General features: G+C 37.3%; 1 protein-coding gene across 3 annotated transcripts; it reads left to right on the top strand.

The window, feature by feature from the left end:
- The first annotated feature begins 600 nt into the window (after positions 1-600).
- LOC149926960 (protein spaetzle 3-like) lies at positions 601-27,530 on the top strand. Of its 3 annotated transcripts, none has more exons than XM_090158422.1 (6): positions 601-811; positions 19,648-19,772; positions 20,060-20,140; positions 22,381-22,575; positions 26,142-26,267; positions 27,196-27,530. In XM_090158422.1, exons 1-6 carry the CDS (start codon positions 797-799, stop codon positions 27,380-27,382), a joined length of 729 nt encoding a protein of 242 aa, XP_090014548.1. In that variant the 5' UTR covers positions 601-796; the 3' UTR covers positions 27,383-27,530. The 3 variants fall into 3 exon arrangements, with proteins under 3 accessions (XP_090014548.1, XP_090014547.1, XP_090014546.1); XM_090158421.1 differs by lacking the exon at positions 601-811 and adding an exon at positions 12,005-12,449 and having other exon boundaries at positions 27,214-27,530; XM_090158420.1 differs by lacking the exon at positions 601-811 and adding an exon at positions 12,005-12,449.
- The last annotated feature ends 287 nt before the right edge of the window (positions 27,531-27,817 follow it).

Genomic DNA, 27,817 nt, shown 5'->3' with positions numbered 1-27,817 from the left:
CGGGCAAACGATCAGAACGGGAGAATTGGAACGGGTCACCACAACCACCCTCACCTTCCCGCCGCATCGCTAATAATCGTTCAACATGTATGTCAATAGTATCTGGGCGGGTGGCGTCGCTAGTGGCGTCGGTGGCTCCCCACTCCGCCGAGAAAGAAACGACGGATGACCTTTGTCGTGACCCTGGCTCGGGGTGGAAGAGAGAGGCCATAAGGCACCACGTGAGAACCGCCGGCGGCCAAATATCAGACAGACACTCCCTCGGAACATTCGGCCAGAGCCGCGTTGCGTGCCTCTTCCGCGTGGTTCCATCCCCCGACATGACCGGCCCTGTCCCCGTTCGCCACTCCTGGACGGATCGCGGCCGACCTTCGACTGCTTTCACCACCAGTACGGCACCGTCGGCTCTCGAAGGTCAACCGCCAGATGTCTCGGAGTTACGTTCTCCGGGCGCCGCTAGCTCGCGAGTAGGCAATCTCCCCCGTCCCAAAACCACCCCTTCTTTTTCTAATTTTACCAGCTTAAATTCTCGGAGAAATCACCGCTTACCAACAAAAGCATCCCACAGCGACGGACAGATCATCATTCAGCCACTAACCATCGTTCGGATCACGAGTCCATTCGATTGTCGAGTCCGCTTGTTTAAACTTTATATGGAATATTCTGTCGCGAGTGATCACCCCGTTGCAATCGCGACAAGGATTATGTGGCGGACTTCAAATATTTAAATTATCTTTTAGTTTCTCGTTCTTAAATTTTGTTTTGTGTGTATAAATTAGACTATATCCAAATCAATATGCAGCAATATCAGGTAAGATTGGGTTGAGTTACCTCGAAGTATTTTAATTTATCGTTTCATTCTGTTATAATTATTATAATAATTCATTGGTAAGCAAATGACTGAGTTGGTCAAACCCTGAAAGCGTGGAACGCTTCTAAGTCCTTTCATACGTTCTACGTTAGCCAAAATATAGTTACTTTGACATAAGTAGGTTAAAATTATACTTTGCTGGATTTCTGAAAGTTTAGTTCTCCTTGATCACGTTTAAAAAAAAAGTGTCATTCGTTTAACATTAGCAAAAATATAGTTACTTTGGACATCTGTAGGTTAAAATTCTTTGTAATATTTTCTGTTAATAAAAAAACAAATTAATCTAAACCTTTTAAATCTAATCAAAAGATAAAAACCGTAATCCAAACTGGTCACTAACTTAAAAGGCAAAACTACAAATTAACCTTTAAACAAAATTTTATACTCATTCGCCCCGTTAATAATACCAGATATAAACAGAAAGAAAAAGAACCTCATAAATTAAATTTAAAAAACAACTCTTTTTTTTTTTCAAACACCCTTTTAAAAAACAAGAAAAAAATGGCATAAAATTTATACGCGAAGGGTGAGTCTTCCGAAGGTCTTTCGCAAATCTCGACAAAGCTCACCCGACGGTTCATTTCAAAAGCGAGAAAGGGGTAAAGTCTGCCCTTTAATCTCTAATACGGGCTCGGTCTTTTTAGACGAACCGGTATTTTAAAAGAATCGAGGAATATCTAGTTTTCATCGGGCAATAAATGTTGTAGAGGAGGCACCAAATATTTTATATTTTTCTCAAAATGTCTTTTATAACCTTGTAAATGTGAGTCAGGTTGCGCGTTCTAACACCTACGATTTGGTTCTCACGATCGGCGGGGTGTCTTCGACGGTGATACCAACTTGGCCAATGTATAACAAAACTATCTCCCTTTCTGTGGAAATTTACAATCAGTGTCAATACTTTCTCGCCCTGGTCTCCTCGGAATCGAATTAAAATAGCAAGTTTCGAAATACATTAGAGATGGCTGCGGATCTACGGCGCCAAAGCTGATTTCAAACATCGACGTTTCAAATAGAAAATTAAACTATAGCTTCGCGTTTTCATTTTATCGCTTTATTTGGTGACTAAATGTTTTGTCTACGATGTCGCCACCGTCGAATTTTATCGTTTTGTCTGGTCACTAAATGTTTTGTCTACGATGTCGCCACCGTCGAATTTTATCGCTTTGTTTGGTCACTAAATGTTTTGTCTACGATGTCGCCACCGTCGAATTTAGTCGCTTTGTTTGTTGGGAAGTTTTAGTAAGTTAGTATGAAGTAAAATCATTATTTAGATCGTACACGAACCAAGAAATCAATAGAGGGATTCACGGCTCAAATATTTTCGACACGGAGGGTTTGGCATGGACATTTTTTTTTTAAAAACATCGAAGTTGAGCCAAGGATAATAGCTAAAGGATACGAAATGGCGAAGCGAGCTCGTACCTCTCTCGTGAAAGGAGTCTCCCCCAACGGGTGGATGGGGTGGGTGGAAAAAGTGGGGATGGCATCCTGGTAAAACGCTAGCTATGCTAGCTGTTGCCATCTAGAGGCAAAAATCTGCGACTCTTAGCGACAATAATCGGTGATTCGATCTAGGCTTAGGTCAAGTGGCGGGATAGCTTTAAAACTTTTAACTTTAACGGCGATTTGATTTGAGCTTTGATTTAAATAGTTATTTTGTAAAATGGGAAAATACTGTGTGTTTAGTAAGTGTAAAATTTTTTGCTGCGCCTTAGTAGGTTTTTTCAAAGATTTTAACTTAAAATAATTGTGATCCATATTATATTATTTATATTATATTATATTATATTATATTATATTATATTATTATATTATACTTAATATCTCATTATTAATAAAAGAAAAGCGTGGTCCAAAGCCGTTGGCGGCAAAACTAAGGATATTTTCAAATATCCTTAGTAGAGAGGGCGCTACAAAGTGGTCTTACCAGGATCATACACATTTCCCCCTTTTTTAGTACCCCTTTTCTCCCAACTTGTGGGAGTAAAACTGTTACGGAAGGGGAGCGAAAATCGCGGGTTATTTCGTATCCTTTAGCTATTATCCTTGGTTGAGCTACCTTTTTGGAATCCTCGCGAAGGAATAGAATTAGCTAGACCTTCAACCTATCGGGATCTATCAATTGATAAAATTAGTAGAGGGTCGGTACAAAAAAATGTTTTTTTCAAGTAAAAAACGGCGAAAATATCGGTTTTCTTCTTTATTATTCAAAATTTGCATTCCCCTAAACAAAATCAAATCAGCACGGTATATCATTGTGTCTCTAAAACCGACGCGATTGGAGCGCAGGCCTGTGACGTTTTCCCTTCCCCATCTCGGGAAGAAGGGAGGTGTTTTTTCAATCTCGGGGGTTCAGTAGACCTTCATGTACCTTGAAAGCTACTAAAGGGAAAAGTTTCAATGGACATTCGTTTTGCCATGACAACCAAAAATGTTTTTCGCAACTCAAGTTTAAACTTTCTCTACGTAAAATAGCATGGGAAAACACTTACGATTTTACAGAAATTTTATTGATTTTACCCAATTTTATCAATTTTACCCAATTGTTTTGGCAAAATTTTAATTTTTTGAAAATGGCACAATTCGTGAAGTTCCCATGCTATTTTACGTGAGATATGAAAAACATTTTTTGTGTTTGCCATGGCAAAACGAATGACCATTGAAACTTTTCCCTTTAGGAGCATTCAAGGTACATGATGTTTGAAAATTTTTTTGAAGAAACAACTCGGGATGTCTCCTTGTAAATATATTAATTTTAATTGAATTTAATTTAATGTAATTTAATGATGTAAGTACCTCTTTGTAAGTCAGTTTTGTCTGAAAGAGCTATCCACTAAAATCCTTTTATTATTATTATTATTACTATTATTATAAATAAATAAATAAATACATCCTTGATTATATATATATATATATATTATATAATTATTCTTATAATGGTTTTCGTGTTTCGTTTATCCAAATCTTCTATAATTCAAATTTAGAAAATTATATTTAAAATGTTTTGAAAGTGATCTTTTTAGAGGGGGGGGGGGGGTACAAATACATACACTGTACCCCCGACTGAAATCTGAGAGGGTACAATATACTCCTGTACCCCGCCACCACGGCCTACAATGTAGGTCTTCCCTTTCCTCCTATAAAAATATCGGTTTTTTCAAAGTGAAAGTGGCGAGTCCCTCCAAATATCGAACCGTCCATGTAAACTTAATTCCAACCTTTACATAACTAGCATAACGGTGTGAGGGGATTAACACAAGAGGGGCGCGAATTACTTGTACCCCGCGGCAAAAAGAAAATAACGAAATTACCAGTCTTCAATTTGTCACCAAGCCAGTCGCTTTAATAATTAATATGCGACTTCGTAGAACCGACAAAAAAGGAAACACGCAATGAAACGAATGTACAAGATAATTTGGAAATAACACGGCATGTTTTTTAATCCAGGAATTTTCTAATTAATGGCATTAGTTAACAAAGACTACGTTTAATCAATAGGCCAAAAAGTAGCGGTAAAAATTGTTACCAAATGGGGGGGGGGTGCAGGGGCAAGGGGAAGGAGGTGTAAAGGAAGTCACGTGACTTCCGAATATGCAAAAAAGGGGGAGCATATTTCCGGTTCTAAATAGCATGAATATTGGAGGTTGTCTTATAAGAACGACAAATTTTTCGACAAATATTCAAATTAGGTTAAGCGCGAATTCGGCTTAGATAAAAAGATTTTCACCTCTCGCCCCCTCTTTGAAAACATCCATTCACTATCGAATATTCATAAAAATACTAAAAAACTAATAATTATGTAACTTAAAAAGTCGTTTCCGAAATCCTAAAAATAATAAATGAATGTAAGAAAAAAATATTAAAATCAGGGTAATTTAAAAAACCATCCTTAATTCCTATCATTAATAAGAGTTAGAAATTATACACCTATCCCAAGCCGTACCACTATCAACTTTATATATTTAGTTCCTGCAGAAATGTAGCTAAAATTAGCCGTAAACTTTTCAATGGCAATCCAAATATTTTAGAAAAATAACTAAAATATAAAGAACGTTTTTCATAAAACAATGAAGTTACAATAACCATGCATAAACCTATTTCATCATGAAAATCGTAAATAATAATTTTTATTTATTACCTAAGACGTATAATCCTATTTCATAAAGAGAGTAAGAAATGTGTGAGCAGAGAAAAACGTTTGGAAATCCGTTGATCACGAATGCCGTCTATTTTAATGGCTTTATATTTCTTTGTACGAAGGTAAAATATTAAATCATAAAACACCGAAAAAGAACAATTAGAAAAAACACAGTCAGCTTGAAGAAATTCACTATCTCTGAGCAAGAATATCATAATCATTTTTTTTGGTAAAATTAGGATAAATATTTCAAAGTAGTAAAACGTCAGTGTAATAATGTAGTAACTTTAAGTTATCATATTTTTTTAAATATTAAAAAAAATTCTTAAACGAACATTTTGGAGGTGATATTTTATAACAGCACTAGTTTAATGTAAATATAAAATTATTGTATTTTTCAATATATTATTTTAAAAAATCCAAAATTTCATCATCCCAGTTTTGATCTCGTATTTTCTAAAAACTAAATTTTTAGTTACACTAAATTAGTACTGTTATAAAAGTATTGTAAATTTAAAAAAAAGTAAAACCTCAGTGTTATATTATTGCAACTTTAAGTTATCATATTTTAAAAAAATATTAAAAAAGTCCAGTATTACACCATCTTCAGACTCTTACCATATTATTTTTTTTATAAAACTAATTATATTTTAAATTAAGCAAAAACTTAGTGTATTGTTATTGTAACTTTATGGTATCATATTAAAAAAAATATTATTTATAAATCTAAAATTTCACACAATTCAGTTAGATTAAAGTACAAAATAACCGTAAATTTAAAATAAGTAAAACATCACATTATTTTAACATTACGATATTAAAAAAAATATAACGTTAAAAAGCTGCAATTTCATCCTCTCAGACCAGACCAAGATTAAGAACTATAGCATTTTCAAGAATTTCACTGTTACAATATTATTTTTATAAAACTTATATTTTAAATTTAGAAAAACATGAGTGTACTGTTATTGTATACATTTAAGGTATCATATTAAAAAAAAATATTTATAAATCTAAAATTTCACATAATTGAGCTAGATTAAAGTAGAAAATAACTGTAAATTTAAAATAAATAAATGCAAGAAAACATTTATAAAACGTCATATTATTTTAACATAAAAAATCTGCAATTTCATCATCTCAAACCAGACATTTTTGTGATACGATATTATTTCACTTAGATAGGGAACTTTCTACTTCAAGGGTACGCGATGAGGGGGGAGGTTAGGGGGTCAGAATAAGAAAGTAGAATGAAATGAAATAAAAATCAAATTATGATAAAAAGGCTAGGATAAATTGGCTACGGGCTGGGCCCATTTCTCAGCTTCGGAATGCAAAGGGACTATCAGGTCTTTTCAATGTTTAATGTTCTTTTTTTTTCGGTGTTATTAAGAAACCCCTACTTATATAGTTTCCCACTAGGCTTTCCCACTACATCCAGAGGATCATTTACATGTAAATATTAAAAAGAAAAAAATTCCGCAAAACATAACCTGTAGCAACAACCTGCTCCTAGGTTCCCATGCGATTTTGACCCCGCTAATGTCAAAGGTTACGACTATCCGTATGCTTTGACCCCCGAGCGGAATATATAATATATATATATATATATATATATCCATAGACCACTAAACGCGCCCCCAAACGGAAGAAACTATCAAGGTAAAAAAAAGGTGGAGGAGAATATGGTTCATTTCGTATTTAGCTTCAGGCTCTTTTTTTTAGCATTTTTTATTATGTGTAGGAGAAATGATTTTGGTAAAACGCGGATAGAATTTAAATGAGTTCGGCGTAAAAAATATCTCCTTTAAACTTACACGAAATATCTATAGCGCGTTCACACATCATTTGAGATTGTTTGAAAAAAAATTAATTTCCACTTTTACTGCTAAAATTTCCGTAAGTCCATAAATTTGAAATTGATCAATTGAATTGAATGTTTTCCTCATTTTTGATCAGAGATTATTTCGAGATAATCAACCCGTTTTGTAAATGCTTACAGCCTTGGGAATTAACTTCTTCAAAGTTGAATAACTGTTAAATCTTGCGCGTATTTTATTATTCTATTTGTTTTTGATCGATCTAGCGGCATGGCAAACAACAACGCGCGAATAACGAGCTATCGAAGGTTAAATAATTTCACGTTCTCGATTCAGATTTATTTACGCGCAAATAAAGGGTGCCCAATGTTCCCACGCCTTTCAAAAGGGGAATTTAATAAACAGAGAAATACTGAATATGAATAAAAATGTAAAGGTCGAATTTAATTTGAATTCGTGAGAGGTGGTGGCATTGGGGAATACCTTCACACTGATCAGAAGCCATTCCGCAAATCTAACGGCATTCTTATTTTTAATACCATTTTTCGCCTTTTATCTTTAAAGACACCGATACTGCCAATTATGATGGCTTATTTTAAGTAGACTGGTTCGTCTAGCATTTGAGCCTAAAAAACAGGCTTGGAAATAACTTTGACCACAGATATAGCGAATTAATTGCTGGAACCATTTTATTAATTTTTGAGACCAGTATATTAATTCCTGGAACCATTTTACGAAGTAAAAAAATAGTTAGTTAACACATTATTTGAGGCCAAGTCAGAACTGACTTATATTCATTACCAAAGGCTGTGCAAGTTTCACTTGCCTGCAATTGGGAATCGTATATTAATTTCTGGGACCATTTTATTAAACAACGGGACCAGTTTATTAATTGATGGGATCAGTATATTAATTGATGGGATCAGTATATTAATTGATGAAACCATTTTATTAATCATCCAGACTAGTATGTTAATTTCTGGGACCAGTTTAATTCCTGGGGGCATTTTATTAATTCCTGAAACCATTTTATTAATCAATGGGACCAGTATATTAATTTCTGGGACCAGTTGATTAATTCCTCTGGGACCAGGTGATTAATTCCTCTGACCAGTTGGGAAAAAAATGATTTCACGGATCCCTGAGACAAGATAATTCGAAATCATTCTAAGGGTAAAGGAAAGGTTTCATAATTATTAAAATTTCCAAGAACGCGTTTATAAGTAGATAATTGCAGGAAAATGGTCGGTTTTGATGGAAAAAAGGATCTTCTAAAATAGTCCGCATTAATCAATATCATTTTTTTAAATAACCGTTATGTTTGACGCAGCCAATGAACCACGAAATTCCAATAGTTTTACGAGCCATTACCTCCGAAGATTCCGCGGAGTTTGTCTAATAATATACACGCGAGTCCCAAAAGGTTTATGGCTTACGCTACACGGTCATTTGAATAAGTTTAAGGTAGCATTCCTAAGTTGCACGTTTTACGTAAGCGTCGTGTTTTTTTTGTTTTTTTTTTGTCGTGGCGGGGACAGACGCGTTGCATCATAATGGAGAATACTAATCATTGTACAGCGAAATGCAGGTATTCTATTTCGAACAACGAGTGCTATTAATAATTATCATTCTTCCCGTAAAAAGAAGCCTATTTATATTTATACCCGAAGAACCCCCGTAGAACCCCCGCAGATAGGAACTCAGCGTGCTTCCACCCCCTCGCCCCCCCCCCACCTTTTATGGAACGTGTACAGGTTGTTCGATTGCAATATTTCGGTACCAAAAGTTTCAAATTTAATAGTTGTAGGTAATAATCATCAGCTAGGCTAATTCCCAAGGCACCACCTTAGGCGACTTCTAAAGCCATTAATTCAGGTGGCCGGGTTACAATTGCGTAGGAGGGTGGTGGCAAGCCCTTCATGCCAACAGCTCCCCACACTAACTATTACCGTTAACCTGAACAAGTTTTTATGGAAGGGGAAACCGAAGATCTCGGGGGAAAGCCCCTTAAACCCGTGAGGAGAGAACTTGCAAACTCAACGTGGAAGGAGTTATTCCGAGTTTTCACCCAGTGCCACGAACTGGGATCGAACCCGGCTCCTCTTGCTGCGAGGCGAAAGTGCTCACCACTCCAATCATTTTTCGAAAGACAGTAATCAGGTTTACAAAGATTTTACGATTAAATTTCAAATATTTTGAAAAATAAGAAATTTTTCAATTTCAAATTTAAAATTACGGAGCAAACTTTGAAACGTTCATATACATTTTAGAAGAAATCGAATTATTTTTCGCAATTATTTCGCTAAATCAAAAATGTCAAACATTTTGAAAATCATGTTAATTACGGGGAAAACTAAATTTTTCTTTTGATAATAAAAATAATATTTCTAATAAACTTTCATTCTTGACAATCATATTTTATTTCGATAATAATTAAAATAATAATTAGAAATATTAATAGAGAGTTTCAGCAAACCCATTTCTAGGCGTTTACGCGAACTTCAGCAACGTTCAGGAGATTAATATTTATATTAAACTTTAATTTGAACTCGATCGAGCCACAGGTTTAAATGACAGTTACTATTGCGTTTAACTCGTGTATATCGAAAGTTAAAATGGGTAAAGTTTGAAATGAAAATTAATAGGTGGAACTATAAAGTCCAGAGAGGGGGGGGGGCTGAAAAGATGGTAGTCACGTGGCTTTGTGGAGAATGGCATCGCCATCTATACTAAGCACTATGAACTATTATTCATTTTATTTGGCTAATGGCGGTTTAAATTTTGATCTAATTATAGTTGTTATTTACAACATTTTGTAATATAAAAGTGGAAATTAATTAGCTGTCTGCAGTGTCTTGAAATAATAATTTTTTTGCCATCGCACGGCCAACTATGAACACGAGTTATCGAATCAAAGTTGGCTGTGATATGGTAGTAACGTTATTTTTTTTCTCCCCATTTTTGCAAGTTGATTAAGACCAAATTTACTTTATAATTTCGCCTATTTCACCAAATGAGTGATCAAATTTCAAAGATATTTGGCTCCGATAACATTAATTTTCGAGACGATTCAGTCGTTCGGAATGGGGTACACCCTGTACAGTAAAGATAGCATTTCCGTACAGTCGCGGCCGCCCTCTAGAGCATGCCTAAAACATTAAACGGAGGCACGTGCTGCCTTCTGGTGGCGGAAGTGGGCTTTTCTCAACAACTCCCCCAAAACCACTGATTATTATATAAATACTTAACTGACGAAGGAGGAGGTACGGGCTGCGACTGTCGAAGGTAGCATTCCACTCCGCGGTAAAATTATTTGTCCCAAAAAAGGGTGTGTTATAGATCCTTTTCTGAAGAGTTTTATCCGTGGATGGAAGGTATATCACGAACTACGTTTTCCCACGATTATGGCCAGAATGGAAATTATATTCTTGGTAAAAAGGGGGTGTTTTACCGCCGTAGTCCGAAAGCAATTATTTTTGAAGAAATGATAATTTTTTGGTCCTTTTTGTTGGCGATGGGCGCAACATCTAAGATCTCCTTTTCTCACGTTCAACTTGTCACTTGAATGGGGTGGTTTACCGATTCGTAATAATTTAAGAGCGCTGTCTGACGGACAAACGCGTTTACTTATACCATACTCTTTTTTTAAATACTCCGATACTTATTCTTGTTAAATACTACCATAATTATTCTTGTTAAATACCACCATACTTATTCTTGTTAAATACTACCATAAGTACTCTTCTTAGAATAATACCATAAGTACTCTTGTTAGAATAATACCATAAGTACTCTTGTTAGAATAATACCATAAGTACTCTTTTTTTAACGTACTAACACAAGTACTCTTTTTTAACGTACTAAAATAAGTACTCTTTTTCAACGTACTAACATAAGTACTATTTTTTAACGTACTAACATAAGTACTCTTTTTCAACGTACTAACATAAGTACTCTTTTTCAACGTACTAACATAAGTACTCTTTTTCAACGTACTAACATAAGTACTATTTTTCAACGTACTAACATAAGTACTCTTTTTCAACGTACTAACATAAGTACTATTTTTCAACGTACTAACATAAGTACTCTTTTTCAACGTACTAACATAAGTACTCTTTTTCAACGTACTAACATAAGTACTCTTTTTAACGTACTACCATAAGTACTCTTTTTTAATAATATAATAATTAATCCAAGCTTTTAATTTAAAATAATGGTACACAAATTGGTTACATTTATTTGATTTAAATTATTAGTATGTTATTGAATCTATGATTTAATTATCAGGTCGAGAAAGTATGTACGGTATGAACTTTCATATTTCATTTCGTATTTCTACCGCCAGGTTTAACAGAAGTTAGGGTAATTAGCGCTAGCTGATTATTATTACTTTAAAAAAGCAGCTATAGCCGGTTTAAGTAGACGATTTTTCTATTTAGTTCATACTCCCTTTAAGGTTGGACGTAGACAGATATATGTTTAGCAGCCGATGCCAAAAGATACTACACTTTGATCTTAGTGAACGATATTTATTATTATATTTAAAAAGTTTAAATTAAAGTTTTTCTAAACGTAAGTAAACAGAATTTCGCATACAACAAACTATCCCAATTGATTTACTGCCAAAATATCAACAAATAAATGGATAGAATAGAGAGGTGAAGCCATCGCCCGAAAACGTGTAAGTGGAACTTGTAGGAGTGTAGACGTACCTTTGTGTGTACAGCCCAAACCTCCTAAAAGTTCCTCCGTTCACGTTTTCTGGGGCTGGTCTAACCTCCCTATTAATTTAGTTCGTTATTGAACTAAAACAGATTTAAATATTAAAATTCTTAATTTGATCCATTTTAAAAATAAAAATTACAATTTTAATCCGTAATAAATTTATTTTTAAAACGTCCTTGTGTTTCCGCCATTAAAATTGTACTAATTGTATAAAATATTAAAACCTTCCTATAAAAAAATAAATGTCATAAACCCCTTTCCAACAAAACAGAAATTTCTAAGAATTTAATATAAAGTATAGCGTAAGCTAGTGTGTGGTCTTCAAAATACTCCACCATCTTTAAAATAAACCACCCCCAAGTATATAACTTTTAAAAAGACGTTTCCATCAATTCAACAGTCCAAAAAGAAGCGGGCGGAAAAACCAAATGAAGAGATCTCTAGAGACGAAACGTTTAAAACGGAAAGTCGTCGTGAATCGGCGTTCGAACAGCCCGTACCTAGCGGCCCACCTTGGCCCAAACTGTCAAGCCTCACGAAGGAGAGTGCATCTCCTCTTCAATCCGAGAGTGCGAGTGTGGGACGAAGGGGGGAGCGATTCGTGTTACTTCGGATGCATTTGCTAGTTCATTCTCTAGTCTTTCACGATAGTCGACGCGACACCGCGCTGGCCTTTCGGACTTCGCTTAATTGCGCTTTCAATTTTTACCGCGGCCTGTCTACATTTTTATATTTCATATTTATTTGTAAAAAAAAATATATATATATACTTACGTACGCTATGGAATCGGTCACCTTGGGACTCTGCAGGAAGATGTGTTCAACTTTTATTAGTGCTTTCAAACACGGGATCAAAGGTCACACCGTCGCCTTGTTCGTGGTTACGCAGGTTAGCTACGACCTACATCTTATACCATTTCTTTTTTAGCGGTTTTTTTTTAACGATACGGTGGGTGGGTGAGTTTTTTGGGGTAAAATAGCCCCCTCGCCTTGTTCTTCGAGTTCACCTTAACAGCCCTACCTCGACTATAAATTCTCTATACAAAGCGTTGAACTGGTTCCCATAGCGGCTTATAGAATTCGCCAAAGTACTATTTATGGTCTGTGATAGTGATATTACAACTCGACATGGCTGTTTTTTAACAATTAGAATTTTAAAGTATTTTGTAGTACACCCTATTTTTCTCTAAAAAAAGCAAAAAAATCTAAATTTGTTGAGCACAGAAATACAATTAATATAATTTACAAACATTTTTTTTTAGTTCCAGTCACTAAAATAATTTTCTCAAATAATATTCAGTGCGTGTAAAATTAACCTGACACTATATTTCTGTGCTTTTCATACTTACACCCATATAGGCCTACCAAGAGCGGCGGGCCCGGGCTCCCGTAAAACCATATTTCCTTGTTCAATTTAACATTTAATTGAAAAATGTATTCTAGAATCTATCGTTAGAATCAAATAAAACCAAATTATATTATATTTGTTACACTGATTCGTGTTTTAATCATTTTAAATATGTAGTTTATTGATATCGTACGTAAGTATTAAATTAAATACACTAGTAATTTAATAATTTAAAAGTAGACTAACTAATATCATTTTAAAAGAATCACTTATAATTTAGCACGTCGATTGTTCAATTAAAATGTACTTAACAAACCAGGGTTGAAAATGCTGCTCTTAAAGCGTATCACTTTAAAATAAGAAGCATTAATAATAAAGCACGTGGATGATCAAATTAAAATGTATTTAACAAATGCTACACTAAAGAACAGCATTTCGTAAGCGAACACATTTTCGTCACGTAGGCCTCGGAGAACAATTCCAAGCACTTGGAACTGTTCCTAGTCAATTCACGAATGAATCTATGAATATTGAAAGTACAGAAGCCGGAAAGCCTAATAATTAACTATCAAATGCCGGAAGAGTGTCAACGGGAACCATTCGCGCTTTGAGTCATTTCGGCATACGTAGAATGACATTATTATACGCCCTTAAAAAGGAGCTAAATACCAATGTAGACGAAAAATATACATAGTTTCAAACAAATAACTTTGTATCTGAAAGATGTGGCTTTAATTTCACGTTTTAGGGGATCGTAAAAACCGCTTGGTTTCCAGTCTCAAAAATATTCAAATTTCTCGTCCGGCGTCCCATTACGCTTCTAGCCAAATTCCCCGCGCCTAATTCGAGGCGATTCAAGCGAGGCTTGTTTCACCATAAGTTAATAAATCATTATAATATAAGTGTGTCCCGGCTCCTATCTTCCGGCGTGTTACATTTTAACCGATTACTACTTTTAGAATCAGTGGCGTAGACAAGGGGGGGTTTCCGGGTCCAGACCCCACCCCACCTGGGCCCACCTTTGACTGTTCTAAATTTCACCCCCTTCTCAACCCCCCTCTTAACATTCACGTACTTCGACCCCCCTCCCCCTTTGACGAATTTCTGTTTAGAATGACCACACTACTAAGTGCTTTTGGCCACGTCGTGCATGGAGTCTTGACAAGACGTAGGATCTGAGCCTGATGATTTGTTTTTTAGTTGTGAATTTTGGTAAATTCCACGTCACTACACCCATTACTTTTAGTACTTTTTCGACTAACAAGGAGATGACCCGAGGTGATAATCACCGATTTTGTTCAAAGTCGGGTATAATGTACACCTCCGTGTAACTTGAAAAACCTGCAAGGGAAAAGTTGCGACGGGCTTTCGTTTTGCCATGGTAACCGAAAACGTTTTTGACAACATTTCGAATTATTTCCAATGAAAATAGCATGGGAATCTGAAGGATTTTAAGGGTCCTCCAATTGACCAAATTGCATTTAAATTTGATTAAATTAAATTTTTAAAATCAATTTAATTGTTTTTTAAAGTTTTAGAAATTTTCAAAATTTTTCTTTTTTTAAAAGGTTTCACAGGGCCCTTAAAATCCTTCAGATTCCCATGTTATTTTCAATGGAAAAATCCCAAATCATGTTGTCAAAAACGTTTTCGGTTGCCATGGCAAAACGAAAGCCCGTCGAATTTTTTCCCTTGCAGGTTTTTTAAGGTACATGGAGGTGTACACTATACCCGAGTTTGAACAAAATCGGTGATTATCACCTCGGGTCGTCTCGTTGTAAGGGACACGCTTATGGATTATTATTATAAACTGCAAAGATAATACAGAACTCCGTACCCTAGATTTGAATTCCGAGAGCTTTCCGAAGCGTTTATCCACGTGACCTCCGAAAAATCGACAAACTTACAATTATTAACTTATAGTCTAACCATAAGCAACATAAAGCCAGTAAGTATCATTACAATGAGCAAATATTATTATTCATAGTTAATGGACAATCAAGATTTAGTTCAACGCAGTGTCCAAACACGCGAACTGATAAATTAACTACTAACAAGGACGATAATATACTATTTGTTCGATTGTAAATCCAAGTCAGAGCTTGACGGGAATGTCCGTGTCGAAAAAAGTTTAGGTCAGAACATTTGACCACTAAAAACCAAAAACCTGGGATTTTCTCGGTTTCACAGGGTACTTCCTACGTTTTTTTTTTAATTTGAAAAACAGGAAATGGGTAATTTGGACCACATTTAGGTAAATTTCATAAAGTTTGGGTAACTTGGAACATTTTTGGGGTAAATTTGAAACACTTTTGGGTAAAATAAGGAAAGGATCTTATTTTGGTTTTTCGTGGTCAAAAACATTTTCGGTTGCCCAGGCAAATCGAATGGGTAGTGCAACGTCTCCTTTTGGGAAATTTCATAACATTACGCCAGACTTTGAACTAAATCGGCAATAAACACCTCAGGAACTCTCCTTGTGAGTGAAAATTCGGAACCACTCCATAATCACTTGCTGAGGTTAACGATAATAGTAACTGAAAGGAGCCGTTGCCTCGCGTGGCTTGAAGGATTTACCACCATCCCCTAACCAAATTAACCCGGCCACCGGTAATTTGCCTTCACAAGTTACTAGTTGACTTAGGCCTGCGTGGTTCCTTGTGTTTTAACTTAGCTGATTATTATTATTATTATTATATTATAATAATATTAATCCGCTAGGCTAATACCCAAGGCACCACCTTAGGCCTAAGTCATCAAGCGACTTTCAATGCCTTTAATTCAGGTGGCCGGGTGACAATGTGTAGGAGGGTGGTGGCAAGCCCTTCATGTCACGCGAGCCAACAGCTCCCTACACTAACTATTTCCGTTAACCTCAACAAGTTTTTATGGAAGGGGAAACTTGCAAACTTAACGCAGAAGGAGTTGTTCCGAGTTTTCACACAGTGCCAGGTTAAATATGTTGCCTGGTCCAGCTTTAAAATGTCGGTAAATAGTTTGGTATTAACCTAATATTATTAATATAATTAGGCAGTGTCATACTCCTATCAATTCCGTAACTTATGGTTAAAGCTATGGCGGTATATACGACGAATACTCGGGTAAATTAAAAAGCTTTATATCGAATACTTGGAGACAGAGATAATTCTATTGAAACCCACGATAAAGAAATCCACAATAAAGTTGTTTATTCGATTTCGAGAAGGCTAAATAACGGGTCTTTCTTCCTTATTCCTTTCGAGGGATAAGAAATAAGTGAACACTAATTTCTTCGGTACAAAAGGCCGCCAATTCTGACATCACTATTATTCATAGAATGCAACCTCGTAATGGGATATTTTCATTTGCATTTGCTTAATTTCCCTTGGCGTTCATTACGTTGTATGACCACATCAGCCGAATTTAAAACTCCTAATGAACAAAATCACTAATTACGATTGAACACGCTATTCGAGTTTCAGTCATGTTCGCCGCGTGCCCGTTTAGGCTAACGAAATGAATTGTGGGATTGAAGGTGTTACTACACCACCGGCGATGACGTCACCTAATTTTTATTTTCAACGCAGTTATTGAAACTAGCTTTGTGTATTTAAATTAGGTTAAACACAATTTTGAATTAATTATAACTATTTAAGTCGATAACCGAATTTATTTATACAAAATCAGTCAAATAAATGCGTTGCAACTGAAGTACATAATATGTTTGTTAAGATGAAGTAGATAGCACGAAAATGGAACATGTACTTTCGTAGGTTCTAGGGGTGGTGGAGTGTTTAGCACTTTCGCCTCGCGGCAAGAGGAGCTGGGTTCGATCCCAGCATGTGGCACTGGGTGAAAACTCGGAACAACTAATTCCGCGTTGAGTTTGCAAGTTCTCTCCCCACTGGTATAAGGGGTTTCCCCCGAGCTCTTTGGTTTCCCATTCCATAAAAACTTGTTGAGGTTAAGGGTAATAGTTAGTGTAGGGAGCTGTGGTCTCGCGTGGCATGAAGGGCTTGCCACCACCCTCCTACGCATTGATAACCCGGCCACCTGTTTAAAGGCATTATAAGTCGCTAGATGACTTAGACCTTGGGTATTATTTACTTTCCAATGGGAACTATTTTAGCACCAAAAAGCAGAAGCATTTACCACCAGATGACGCAAAATGTCATAATTTTACTGTCTAGTGATATTTACATATATAAAAACCATTACACCGGTTACTACAAAAATTCATTTGTAAAACCATCCTTAGCCGCGAAGGTATACTTCCCCTTTACGAATTATCTTATGTACTTCTGGTTGTATCGAGGAGTTCGTAAAATCTTTCCTACCTTAGAAGGTGGGCGCAAACATTTCAACACGTGTAGGCTGGAGCGACAAAATGTGAAATACGGTCATTCGAAAGAGCTATTTAACGTAAAGTTTTGGGGTGGGATTGAGTGGGGAATTTACAACTGTCTTTCAATACGGTTTTATCAAAAGGGATGGCATTTTTTACAGTTAGCAGTTAGAAAGAGGGAGATTGAAGTAACGACCAAATGTTCGTCCCACTGCTGACAAGGATTATATATCAGCGCGGTTTTAATAGCCCCATAAATTCCCAGGTATCACTATTCACCGTCGGTACCAAAAAGCGAGATATCATTTGACTGGGAACTTACAGATTGAGATAGCTCCCTTACTTGTTTTTTTTTCTGGCTGGATTAAACTTATCCGTTTTATTGAAGCCGGTTTCAATTAATATTACTGGGGTGGCGGAGTGGTTAGCGCTTTCGCCTAGCAGCAACAGGAGCCGGGTTCGATCTTAGCTTGTGGCATTGGGTGAAAACTTTCACTTCCATGATTATTAGGACACTCTCTATGATTAAATCATGATAAGATTAAAATTAAATCTGTAGATTTGGATATACAATGATTGAATCATAATTAAAATTTTGATCATGATAACACCCTGTAACCAAGTGATCTCCCCCCCTGGTTGAAGGGGTTATCCCCGAGTTCTTCGGTTTCCCCTTTCGAATAAAAACTTGTAGAGGTTAACGGTAATAGTGAGTGTAGGGAGCTGTTGGCTCGCGTGGCATGAAGGGCTTGCCACCACCCTCCTACACGTTGTAACCCGGACACCTGAACTAATGGCTTTAAAAGTCGCTAGAAACCTTCGCTCATAATTACTTAATTATATTTGGTTTTAATTTTATTCTGAATCACACCATGTATTTATTTATATTGAGCAGGGCTGGAAAAAACCCGGCAAAATTGAGTTTTATTCGGGACAGGTGGCAAAAAGAGGAAAAAACCGGAAAAAATGGAAAAACATATTTTAAGGGAAATTAAGAATTGATATATACTTTACGTATAGGCTTAGATATTTATTTAAACAGCTATTATATTCCGAATTTCCAATCAAAATTAGGTGTTTTCGATTTCCAGTCAAGGGATTTCCCAAGGGCTCTTTTTCGCGTCGTAATTATACCCCCTCTTACTTGTCCCCGCTTGACCGCTATTGCATCTTCCCTCAAGCATCAAATTTTTTCTATTTTTTCCATTGGAAGTGGAAAAAAACCGCGGAAAAAATTAATTTTTGCCGCCCACTTTTTACCGGTAAAAGCTAAGTGGAAAAAACCCCGGCAAAAAACCATTTTGCCACCCGGTTTTTCCACCCCTGGAAAAAATGTGCCAACCCTGATATTTAGGGAGAATTATTATGTAATGAGCTCCTTCCTCATAAATTAATCAATTAAGTATAGTGTCCATTGGTTGCGCTTCATTGACGTCGGAAGACTTTAGTCTTCCGACGTCAATGAAGCGCATGCCGGAGACGGATTTCCTTCCCCCTTCTCAGTGGCGTAGCCAGAAATTCGGCGGTTGAGAAGGGGGTGGGAATTTAGTACAGTCAAAAGTAGGCCCAAGGGGGGTCTGAGAGAGTGTTCCAATAATTAATGACTAAATCTTTTGAGTGTCCCAACAATCGTGATTAAATCTGATATAATCGTTTGAGGGTGTCCCAATATTAATGATTTAATCGTTTGAGGGTGTCCCAATATTCATGATTTAATCTTTTGGGGGTGTCCCAATATTCGTGATATAATTGTTTGAGGATGTCCCAATATTCATGATTTAATCTTTTGAGGGTGTCCCAATATTCATGATTTAATCTTTTGGGGGTGTCCCAATATTCATGGTTTAATCGTTAGAGGGTGTCTCAATATTCATGATTTAATCGTTCGAGGATGTCCCAATATTCATGATTTAATCGTTAGAGGATGTCCCAATATTCACGTTTTAATCTTTTGAGGGTGTCCCAATATTCACGTTTTAATCTTTTGAGGGTGTCCCAATATTAACGATTTAATTTTTTGGGGGTGTCCCAATATTCACGTTTTAATTTTTGGAGGGTGTCCCAATATTCACGATTTAATCTTTTGAGGGTGTCCCGATATTCGTGATTTAATCTTTTGAGGGTGTCCCAATAATAACGATTGTGACCCGTCCCTCACATGTGTCTCAAAATTACTTCGCCTGACGATGTTAGAGGTAAAACTTTCAGCGCCTTTTTAATAGTTATTCGTTAAATGAGCAATATTTTTCCTCTCTAATAATTTCTTTCAAATCGCATTTTGAAAAGCCCGTGTAAGTCTAAGTTACAAATGAGAGTATAGCGAGACGAATATTGCTCCCTAGTAAACATTTTAAAGTTAAAATAAGTGCCTACATTTTGGGCTAATTTATTTTATTTTTGTCCGATATTTTGCAGATAGTGTTAACGACGTTGTCGATCGTCTTCGGTCTCGAGATCCGCGGAGAAATCATTCGAGGATACCCATGCATAAAGCGACTAAATCAACTCTATTGCCCAACGCCGGGCAACACCTATCCCAAGTGAGTAGTGGCGCCATCTGCCTGCGTTCGTATTACCATAACACGCCTGGTGTACCCCCTCCCCCCTTATCCCCCGTAGAGCCTTTAATTTAGTATCTCCTAAACACAATTGTCATAAATATCCCAAAGAGGGCATTAGGCGGAAGGCAGAAGAAACGAATTCTGGTTTCGGCGCAATGCTCTCTGGCTTTTGAATCGTTCGCGCGCATTTAGCTGGTGGCTGATGTCTGTGCCCTTTCTCTCTCTCTGTCTGTCTTTCTTTCGTGGGCCATTCTTTTCCTCTGTAGGTTCCTGACAGTCGCCACGAACTCGAATTACACCGAGTACATAGACACGGACGGGGTTAAAAGGTCAAGAAGAGTTAAAAGGTAAGAACGTCGTCCGCTTCTCACATTCTATTTTTCGTAAACTGCAGCTTCCCACTAATGCATTGAACGCTGCTGCATTTGAGGGGCCCATTCGCAAATCACATTATAATATCTCTAACCAATAATCTCCGCTTTGCGTAATTAGGAACGGACCCTTAAGCACAGGTAGCTTTATAGTAAACCCCTTTTCGAATGTTATTAATATACTCCTTGCACGTGCCCTACGATTATAAAATAGTTCAGTATAAAATATACTTATAATATTCAGTTTATGGGTATACAACCATATGCAAATTATGTAAAGTAACTTTACAGTTGGCCCCTTTCCAAGGTTATTAACGTATCCACTGCAAAATATTCAGATTTTGGAATACCATAAGTAACAATAATAACAATGAGTATGACACTTTCCCTATTATTTTAATGGTAGTTTCATTGGGGAATCGTTTTTCAACCCTGGCACTGTCAATTAAACTTGGGGTGGCGGAGTGGTTAGCACTTTCGCCTCTCAGCAAGAGGAGCCAAGTTCGATCTCAGTTTGTGGCAGCTAGAATCAACAAACACAAGGAGAACGCAGCTAGCCTTTTAACACGCTAACGCAGTTTTGTGTACAAATTTCATTGGACGAGCCTTTACGCTGAGCGTTTTACGGGCCCGGGGGGAAGACGATTTCCGAATTTTCTCCTTCCGACGGTAGCAGGCGCTACAGTGTCTAACCAATGAAAACTGTACCCAAGAAAATGCACGGCTTTTTGTGTGGGGTGCTGTGTTTGTTGCTCCTAGGTGGCACTGGGTGAAAACTCTGAACAACTCCTTCTGCGTAGAGTTTGCAAATTATCTCCCCACTGATTAAAGGGATTTTCCCTCGAGTTCTTCGGTTTCCCCTTCCATTAAAGGTTAACGGTTATAGTAAGTGGAGGGAGCTGTTGGCTCACGTGGCATGAAGGGCTTGTCACCACCTTCCTACGCATTGTAACCCGGCCACCTTAATTTAAGGCATTGAAAGTCTCTAGATGACTAGATTATTATTAACTCAACTGAGTAGTCTTTGGTGGTAGTATATTTCACCTTTGGCATAATAACCAACAGTGCTGCACTAAACCTTGATTGCGCCATAGCACTGAAAATCAGTTCGGTGATAATTTTTACTAATTATCATACTTCTTGTTAGAGAAATTTTTCTTAAAACGGAAAAATAAAAAATTGAAACATATATTACGCTTTAAGGGTTTTTATTCTAGTTTAGTTTTACTTTTGATTCGATAAAATGAGGCGAAAATGCAGCGAAATTTAAATTTGGGAAGAATATAAAGCTAATCATGGAAAAATACGAAAACCGTTCCTTGTTTATTATGTTACTTATGAGGATATTTATACGCGTTCAAACCTAGTCAAATTCATTCACATTTTAACGTAGAAATAGGCCTACATAACTTTGAAATGGTCACTAGAAAATGTTTTCTGTGGGGTAGAGAAGTCAAAACTATAGAACTAAAAGTATGATCTAACATGTACAGTTTAGCTGACTTCTGGGGACATCTGGAGAGCTTAACAGAAGTAAATAATAAACCACTTATGGGAGAAGTATCCATCTCTATACCGATAATGTTATTCGCTTGAAACATGCACCTTCGCAAGTTACCATCGCTTTTTCGAAATGGTGAATTTCTAAAACTATAACATCGGGAAAATAAAACGTATTAGAATAAAAAGAGTACACTTTTGGTCCGAGAACCTAATGTATCCTCGCGTTGTTTGTCTGGAAAATTTCATCCAGTTAAAACTGCCTGCGTAAACACACGTTTTATTTTTATAGCATAGATGGATTCTTCTCTTTGTTATTTACTTCTGACCTTATTTATCGTGATATTGAAGTTTGTACCAAAATAGCTCCGGATAAAAGTGAAGTGAGGGGATAACTTTCCGTTGATAGCATTTTAGAAAGTAATTAGGTGGTAAAAAATTAGGTACACCAGGCACGAAGAAAAGGAACCAATAACATAAAATACTCGGGGCCTATCGTCAGAAAAAGCGTGATTGAGTCGCGTTAATCTTCACGAAAGTCTAAATATCCCGAGCAAAACACGGTTAAAAACATCACGAATTTTACGAATAATTTTCCCTAAACGATCTACTGTTATAGGCCAATAAATAAATGTAACCCTTAGACACTGAAGTTTACGTCACTGTGGAACTATAATAAAGGTTTATATTTTTTCCTATTTGATAAATCTTTGCAGAGAGAAAATTGACATGTTCATAGACGAGAACAAAGCGCTGATTCGGAGGATGTTCGGCGAATACAACCTGTCGCCGGAAGAGAACATGGCGTCCTCGTACCCCAGGGACCATTACGAGACCTACGACGGACATACGGTCCACACCAGGTCCGAGAGGTCGAGGGCCTCGTCCAGTTACAGTACTTCGTCTAATAAGTAAGTCCGCGCACCAACAATGCCCATATGTTATAGAACCGACGAATTAAACATACCAGTCTATAATACTATCCATCAGTATGTCTTTTACGGGGTGACGTCATTATTGGATGAAAATCGCACTCTAGCGAGTCGTTGTAAAATTATTCGTGATACCATAAGTCATAATATTGTTCCATAAGTATGTGACTTTGTGGAATATTTTACTGAGAACTAGTAGTGGAGTGACGTCATCCCAAGAAACAATCTCCCCCTAGCGAGGCGCTGTCAAAGGTTACGTGTGACGCGTTAGCAAGCGGACGCAAAACTGCGACGAAGTCCGTAATGCAGTCTGTCTTGTGAATAGCTCTCAGTAAAACTTTTGCACGTGAAGAATAGGAAGTGTAACAATATTATACACTTATGGTGATACGCGAGGGCGAGCGGACGCAAAATTAAGACGAAGTCCGCTATACAGGCTGTGGTTTGAAAAGTGTTCAGTAAAATATTCGGAAAAATAGCTATGCTAATACCCAAGGCACCACCTTAGGCCTAAGTCATCGAGCGACGTTTACAGTGAGTAGGAGGGTTGTGGCAAGCCAACAGTTCCCTACACTCACTATATTACCGTTACTCTAAACAAGTTTTTATGGAAAGGGGAAACCGAAGAGCTCGAGGGAAACCCCTCTAACCAGTGGGGAGTTAACCCTATAGGAGTAGCTTCAAGTTTCCACCCAAGTTTGGATCGAACTCGACTCCTCTTGTTGCTAAGTGCTAACCAATCCGCCACCCTGTAGGAAATGTCATACTTATGGGAAAATATTATAGACCGATAAACTATTACAGCATTCTTTTAAAAGGTTAACAGTTGGATTTATAAGCATCAACCTCTACAGCCTAAAAACTAAGGATATTTATTTATATAAACAATTTATCTAACATTTTCGGATTTTAGTTTACGGGATAAGTCATAGGTCTTAGATTAGCTGATTTTTGCTCCAGATTATTGAAGAGGAAGATAATTTACGAAAACATTTCAACAGATAGACAGGTGCTTTCTCAATAGTCCTTTGAAATAGCCACCAGTGATCCAGTCAGTTGGAAATTCTGACTAATTTCTTTACTTTTTAATTCGTTTTTGACTCGCAGACCTATTTTGTTCGAGTTTCACTTCTTAGTTTTATTATCGATAACCAATTGTTCCTAGTTACGTTTTGTAATATCAATGGTTTAGTTTTTGTACGTTAGATCACTGGTGAACGCCAATTGCAATAAAGGCTGATCAAGGGTGGTCAGAATTTATGACAAATGGCACCGGGGAAGGAATCTTAGTTGGAAAAAATATTTTTGAGCACCATTTAACTGACCCTTATCCAGTTCAAAGTATCCGAAAGTATATAAGAACCTCCGTCTTTGCCAAGAATAATTTATCCTAGCCGAATTGAGATCAACTTTCCAGCGTTTAAGGACATCTATCGGTAACCTTAAGCACGGACCAATTAAAAATTTCAAAATAGTCACGTGATTTGATCTATATCGTGACGTTATCAGCTTTGTATAAATTTAGCGATTATAACCACGGCCAACTTTGATCACGCGCTGTTCGCGCTACTACGGCCAACACATTCGTCGAAATTCCGCGAGCAAGGATTTTCCCCCTATAAACTGCACTATAATGTGTAGGAGTTCAGCGCCACGCTCGGTGGTTATATTGTCCCCAATGTAAAAACTATACTAAAAATAATAATCCGCTAGGGGCGCTGACGTCATACACATCTTTTGCTCATAGGTTAACACGGAAACTTCAACGAATGAGATGGCCGCTGTAGCGCGAGAGATGCGCGATAAATCAAAGTTAGCCGTGTTATAACCGATAGATCGCGCCACTAACGGTCGTTTTTCTAGTTGGACGTTATTTAACGGATAAATCATGTCCGAGATGAAATCTTTTCACGGTCCACGGTTACCCTATCTCATTTTCGATACCGTTTCGTAACGTAAATTATGAGAACTACATCAGTTTCAATTTAAACCACCCATATATAAATCTAGCGAACCGGGGGAAAAGGCCAGGTAGGGTGTTTCCGTACCGTAAAAATATGCATTTTCGCGTACGTTTAAAAAACTTCTCTCGGAGGCCATAAAGATAATAAGGAGGAATTTCTTGGCTTCCAAGACTCGTTGAACTGGTTGAGAGAAAGATGGAAATCGTGATCGAGGCTGAATGGGCTCAACAATTAAAGGCACGGCACGACTGCCATGCCAAGGCCCGAGAGCGCCGGCCATTTCTAGCTGGAAGGAAGCGAGACGGGCGGCGGGAGGGAGCCAGCGCACCTGCCTCCTCGAAGCGCCCCCCCTCATTGCCAAAATGGGATTTCCTCCTCCCCCGCGCGAATCGACGCTCAAAATATAAATACTCGCTAATTCAAGGTTGCCATCACCGCCGACTCTCCACGATTTATGGATAGATTTCCACCGAGAAAAACTAGTAATCGTTTAAATTCCCATTAAGAGGAACAGCGTATTGTCAACAGATTCGTGCTGGACGAATTCCAATGGCTAGTTTTTAATGCCTAGAACGCGTAGAAACAGTGTTGCCAATGTTCGAAAGTCGAAATTCCCATTGCGGGATAGTAAATTTCCCGCGAATTCCCACACTCCTATTTAGCCCCGCCCCCAACGAAAACTCAACGAAAAACATGCTATAAATTTCCAATATTTTGGAAAATCAACTTTTTAATGTAAATTTTTTTTTGGAATTACAGTTTTTAAAAAAATTGATTGTTACAAGGGGCCTCCTTAATATTATTCCTAAAATTTCAAGATAAACGAAAATGCACAGCTCTAGATAATTTTTAGCTTTCTATTTATAGTCAAATTAAAAAAAAACAGGATTCCGCAGACATGAAAATTCCTATAAAATCAACTTTTTTGAAAACAATTAGCTTTTTCCCACAGAGCCAAAATGGACACCAAAAATTCCCACAACATGGGAAATTTCCCACAATCTGGCAACGCTGCGTAGAAGTAACTAGTTAAGAACTTTGAAAATATTAAATGCTGGCACCAATCAGGCTATAAAAACAGAAATCAACGTGAAAATCGTACTCTGAAATCTCAAAATCAATTTCTGAAATCACTTTGAGATTCAAAATCCCGTACGTAATATTTTGAATTGTGTGATTATCTCTTTTATAACCATCCAAATACCTGAAATTAGGTATCACTACACTTCTTTCGCGAAGAACGTTAAAATTACTTGAAAATATTAAGTACGATAACAAATTGAGGTTTTTAAATCCATTGTTTTATAAGCCTATTTTGCGCGGGAAGATTGCCTATTCGTTACCATGACGACGCATTCTTTTCGCGTCAAACCTCGAGCCAATGAATTTGAAATGTCGTGTTACGTCTTACACTTGACGTAGTTAAGCCCCGCCTTTTTCTCGACGCGCTTTCGTATCACCGTCCCAATGGAACCTTATACATTCCAAGTGTATACCACCATACCCCTATAGTTTCCTGATTAAACCAAGTCAAATTACCTACTTAATCGTACTGAAGGGATAATAAATGTTTCTTCATAGGGTGGACGCTTGCGAATCAGCAGTGGAAATAGTAACGCCATATTGGGCTTCGAATAGCGCGGGCAAAATTCGTGCCATCGTCAACACGCAGCACTTGCAACAGGCCATCCAGCAGGAAGTCTGCCAGTAAGTTCACTTTTGTTTGGTCGGATGGCGCTGGGGTGCCCCTACCAAATATAATATAGAACTCCGTGACCTATAGATTCGAATTCTGAGAACTTTCTGTTTGATGGTTTTGTAACGAAACGTTTATCCATGAACTCCGAAAAATAGGCCTCCATTGGTCGCTGCATAAGTAACATAATAAACATAAGTATGGCACAGAACGAATTCGGTTAACGATAGTCTGTCGTGGAGTGATTACGAAATAGGAAGTTTCCGAACAGAAAACTCGTCCCTTCCTACTGTTTCCATTGGCAAAATAGTCGGTTAGTTTAATGGCGAAAAATACGAGCGTACACGCGTTTATGTTGGAAATTCGAAAAAAACTAACTTCTGAAATTGAGACAGTGTTTATAATAGTTATTTTTATCTTCCGATTCAATAATTCATCATTATTTTTCAAAAGTAAGCGTTATTTACACTTTTGAAAGCATTTAAATTTTCAATAGGCCTTGGCTGGTCCGTCGAAAAGGTTGTCGGCGATTTTCCGGGCTTCCTACAAATACTAGGAGCAGTTCGCGGAGAGTTGTCAGTCCGTCGGTACGTAATGGTTTACGTTGTCATTGGCGAAACAGACTATCATTAAAAAAAATTCATTGGGTGAATAAGAAGTGTCATACTTATGTTTATTAAGTTACTTATGGTCGCTGTCATAGTCCTATCACGGCCAACTTTGATGACTCCCTGTTGCGCGAACAGCACGTCATCAAATTTGGCCGTGGTCTTATCTATAGTTGGTTACCATGGTAAATATGGAGCAATTTTTTCGGAGTTCGTGCAGGAAGTATAGGTAAACGCAATTGACTACGCGCGAGGAAGTGATTTCGAATCTAGGGTACGAGTTTTATATTATTTTTGTGCGAACCCACGAATGTCTAATAATTCCGCTTAGAAATGCCTCGTCCCGCAGGTCCGTCCAGACGAAAAAGTGCAACAACGATTGCAGTTGCGAACAGAAGTACAAGTGGCATCGGTTACTGGCTTACGACCCGGACGACGATTGCAAAGGCATCTTCATGGACTGGTTTTTGTTTCCTTCGTGTTGCGTTTGTAGATGCACCAACCCGGTTACGAAATGAATACGTTCATTAGCCCTCGCAATAATGTCTCGAATCATGATCTACTACCCCAACTCAAAAACTAGGGGAAAAATTACCCCCAACTGTACCTTCGGAAGGTTCAAATCTCGAAAAGCGAACTAAGTGTATTAGTGCTCCAATTTTCGACTCGTTTTCCAACCTTTAACGAGTCTAGTTTATTTGTTTTTAAAATAAAACGTTTTATTAAAAAATAATGTTGCGTTTTCTGTATTAAGTCATTTGATCAGTTCAAAAAAACACATTTTTGTTTTTTTAACATGGAAACTTTTAATGATCAGCTAGGCTAATATCGAAGGCACTACTCTATACCCAAGGCCAAGTCATCTAGCGACTTTTATTGCCTTAAATTCAGGGGGCCGGGTTACATTGCGTAGGAGGGTGGTGGCAAGCCGTTCATGACAACAGCTCCCTACA

This window comes from Leiobunum rupestre, chromosome 9 (assembly GCF_980474605.1).
Source record: "Leiobunum rupestre chromosome 9, qqLeiRupe1.1.hap1, whole genome shotgun sequence".
Classification (NCBI taxonomy): domain Eukaryota; kingdom Metazoa; phylum Arthropoda; class Arachnida; order Opiliones; family Sclerosomatidae; genus Leiobunum; species Leiobunum rupestre.
The sequence above is the reverse complement of the archived record's forward strand: the minus strand, read 5'-3'. Positions and strand labels throughout refer to the sequence as shown.

Bases quoted from the DNA above. Each gene is read 5' to 3' on its own strand.
- LOC149926960 (XM_090158420.1), top strand. From the start codon at position 12,174: ATGCATTTGCTAGTTCATTCTCTAGTCTTTCACGATAGTCGACGCGAC. The intron at 20,141-22,380 runs GTAAGAACGTCG...AAATCTTTGCAG, and splicing joins AGGTCAAGAAGAGTTAAAAG to AGAGAAAATTGACATGTTCA. The intron at 26,268-27,195 runs GTAAGTTCACTT...AATTCCGCTTAG, and splicing joins ATCCAGCAGGAAGTCTGCCA to AAATGCCTCGTCCCGCAGGT.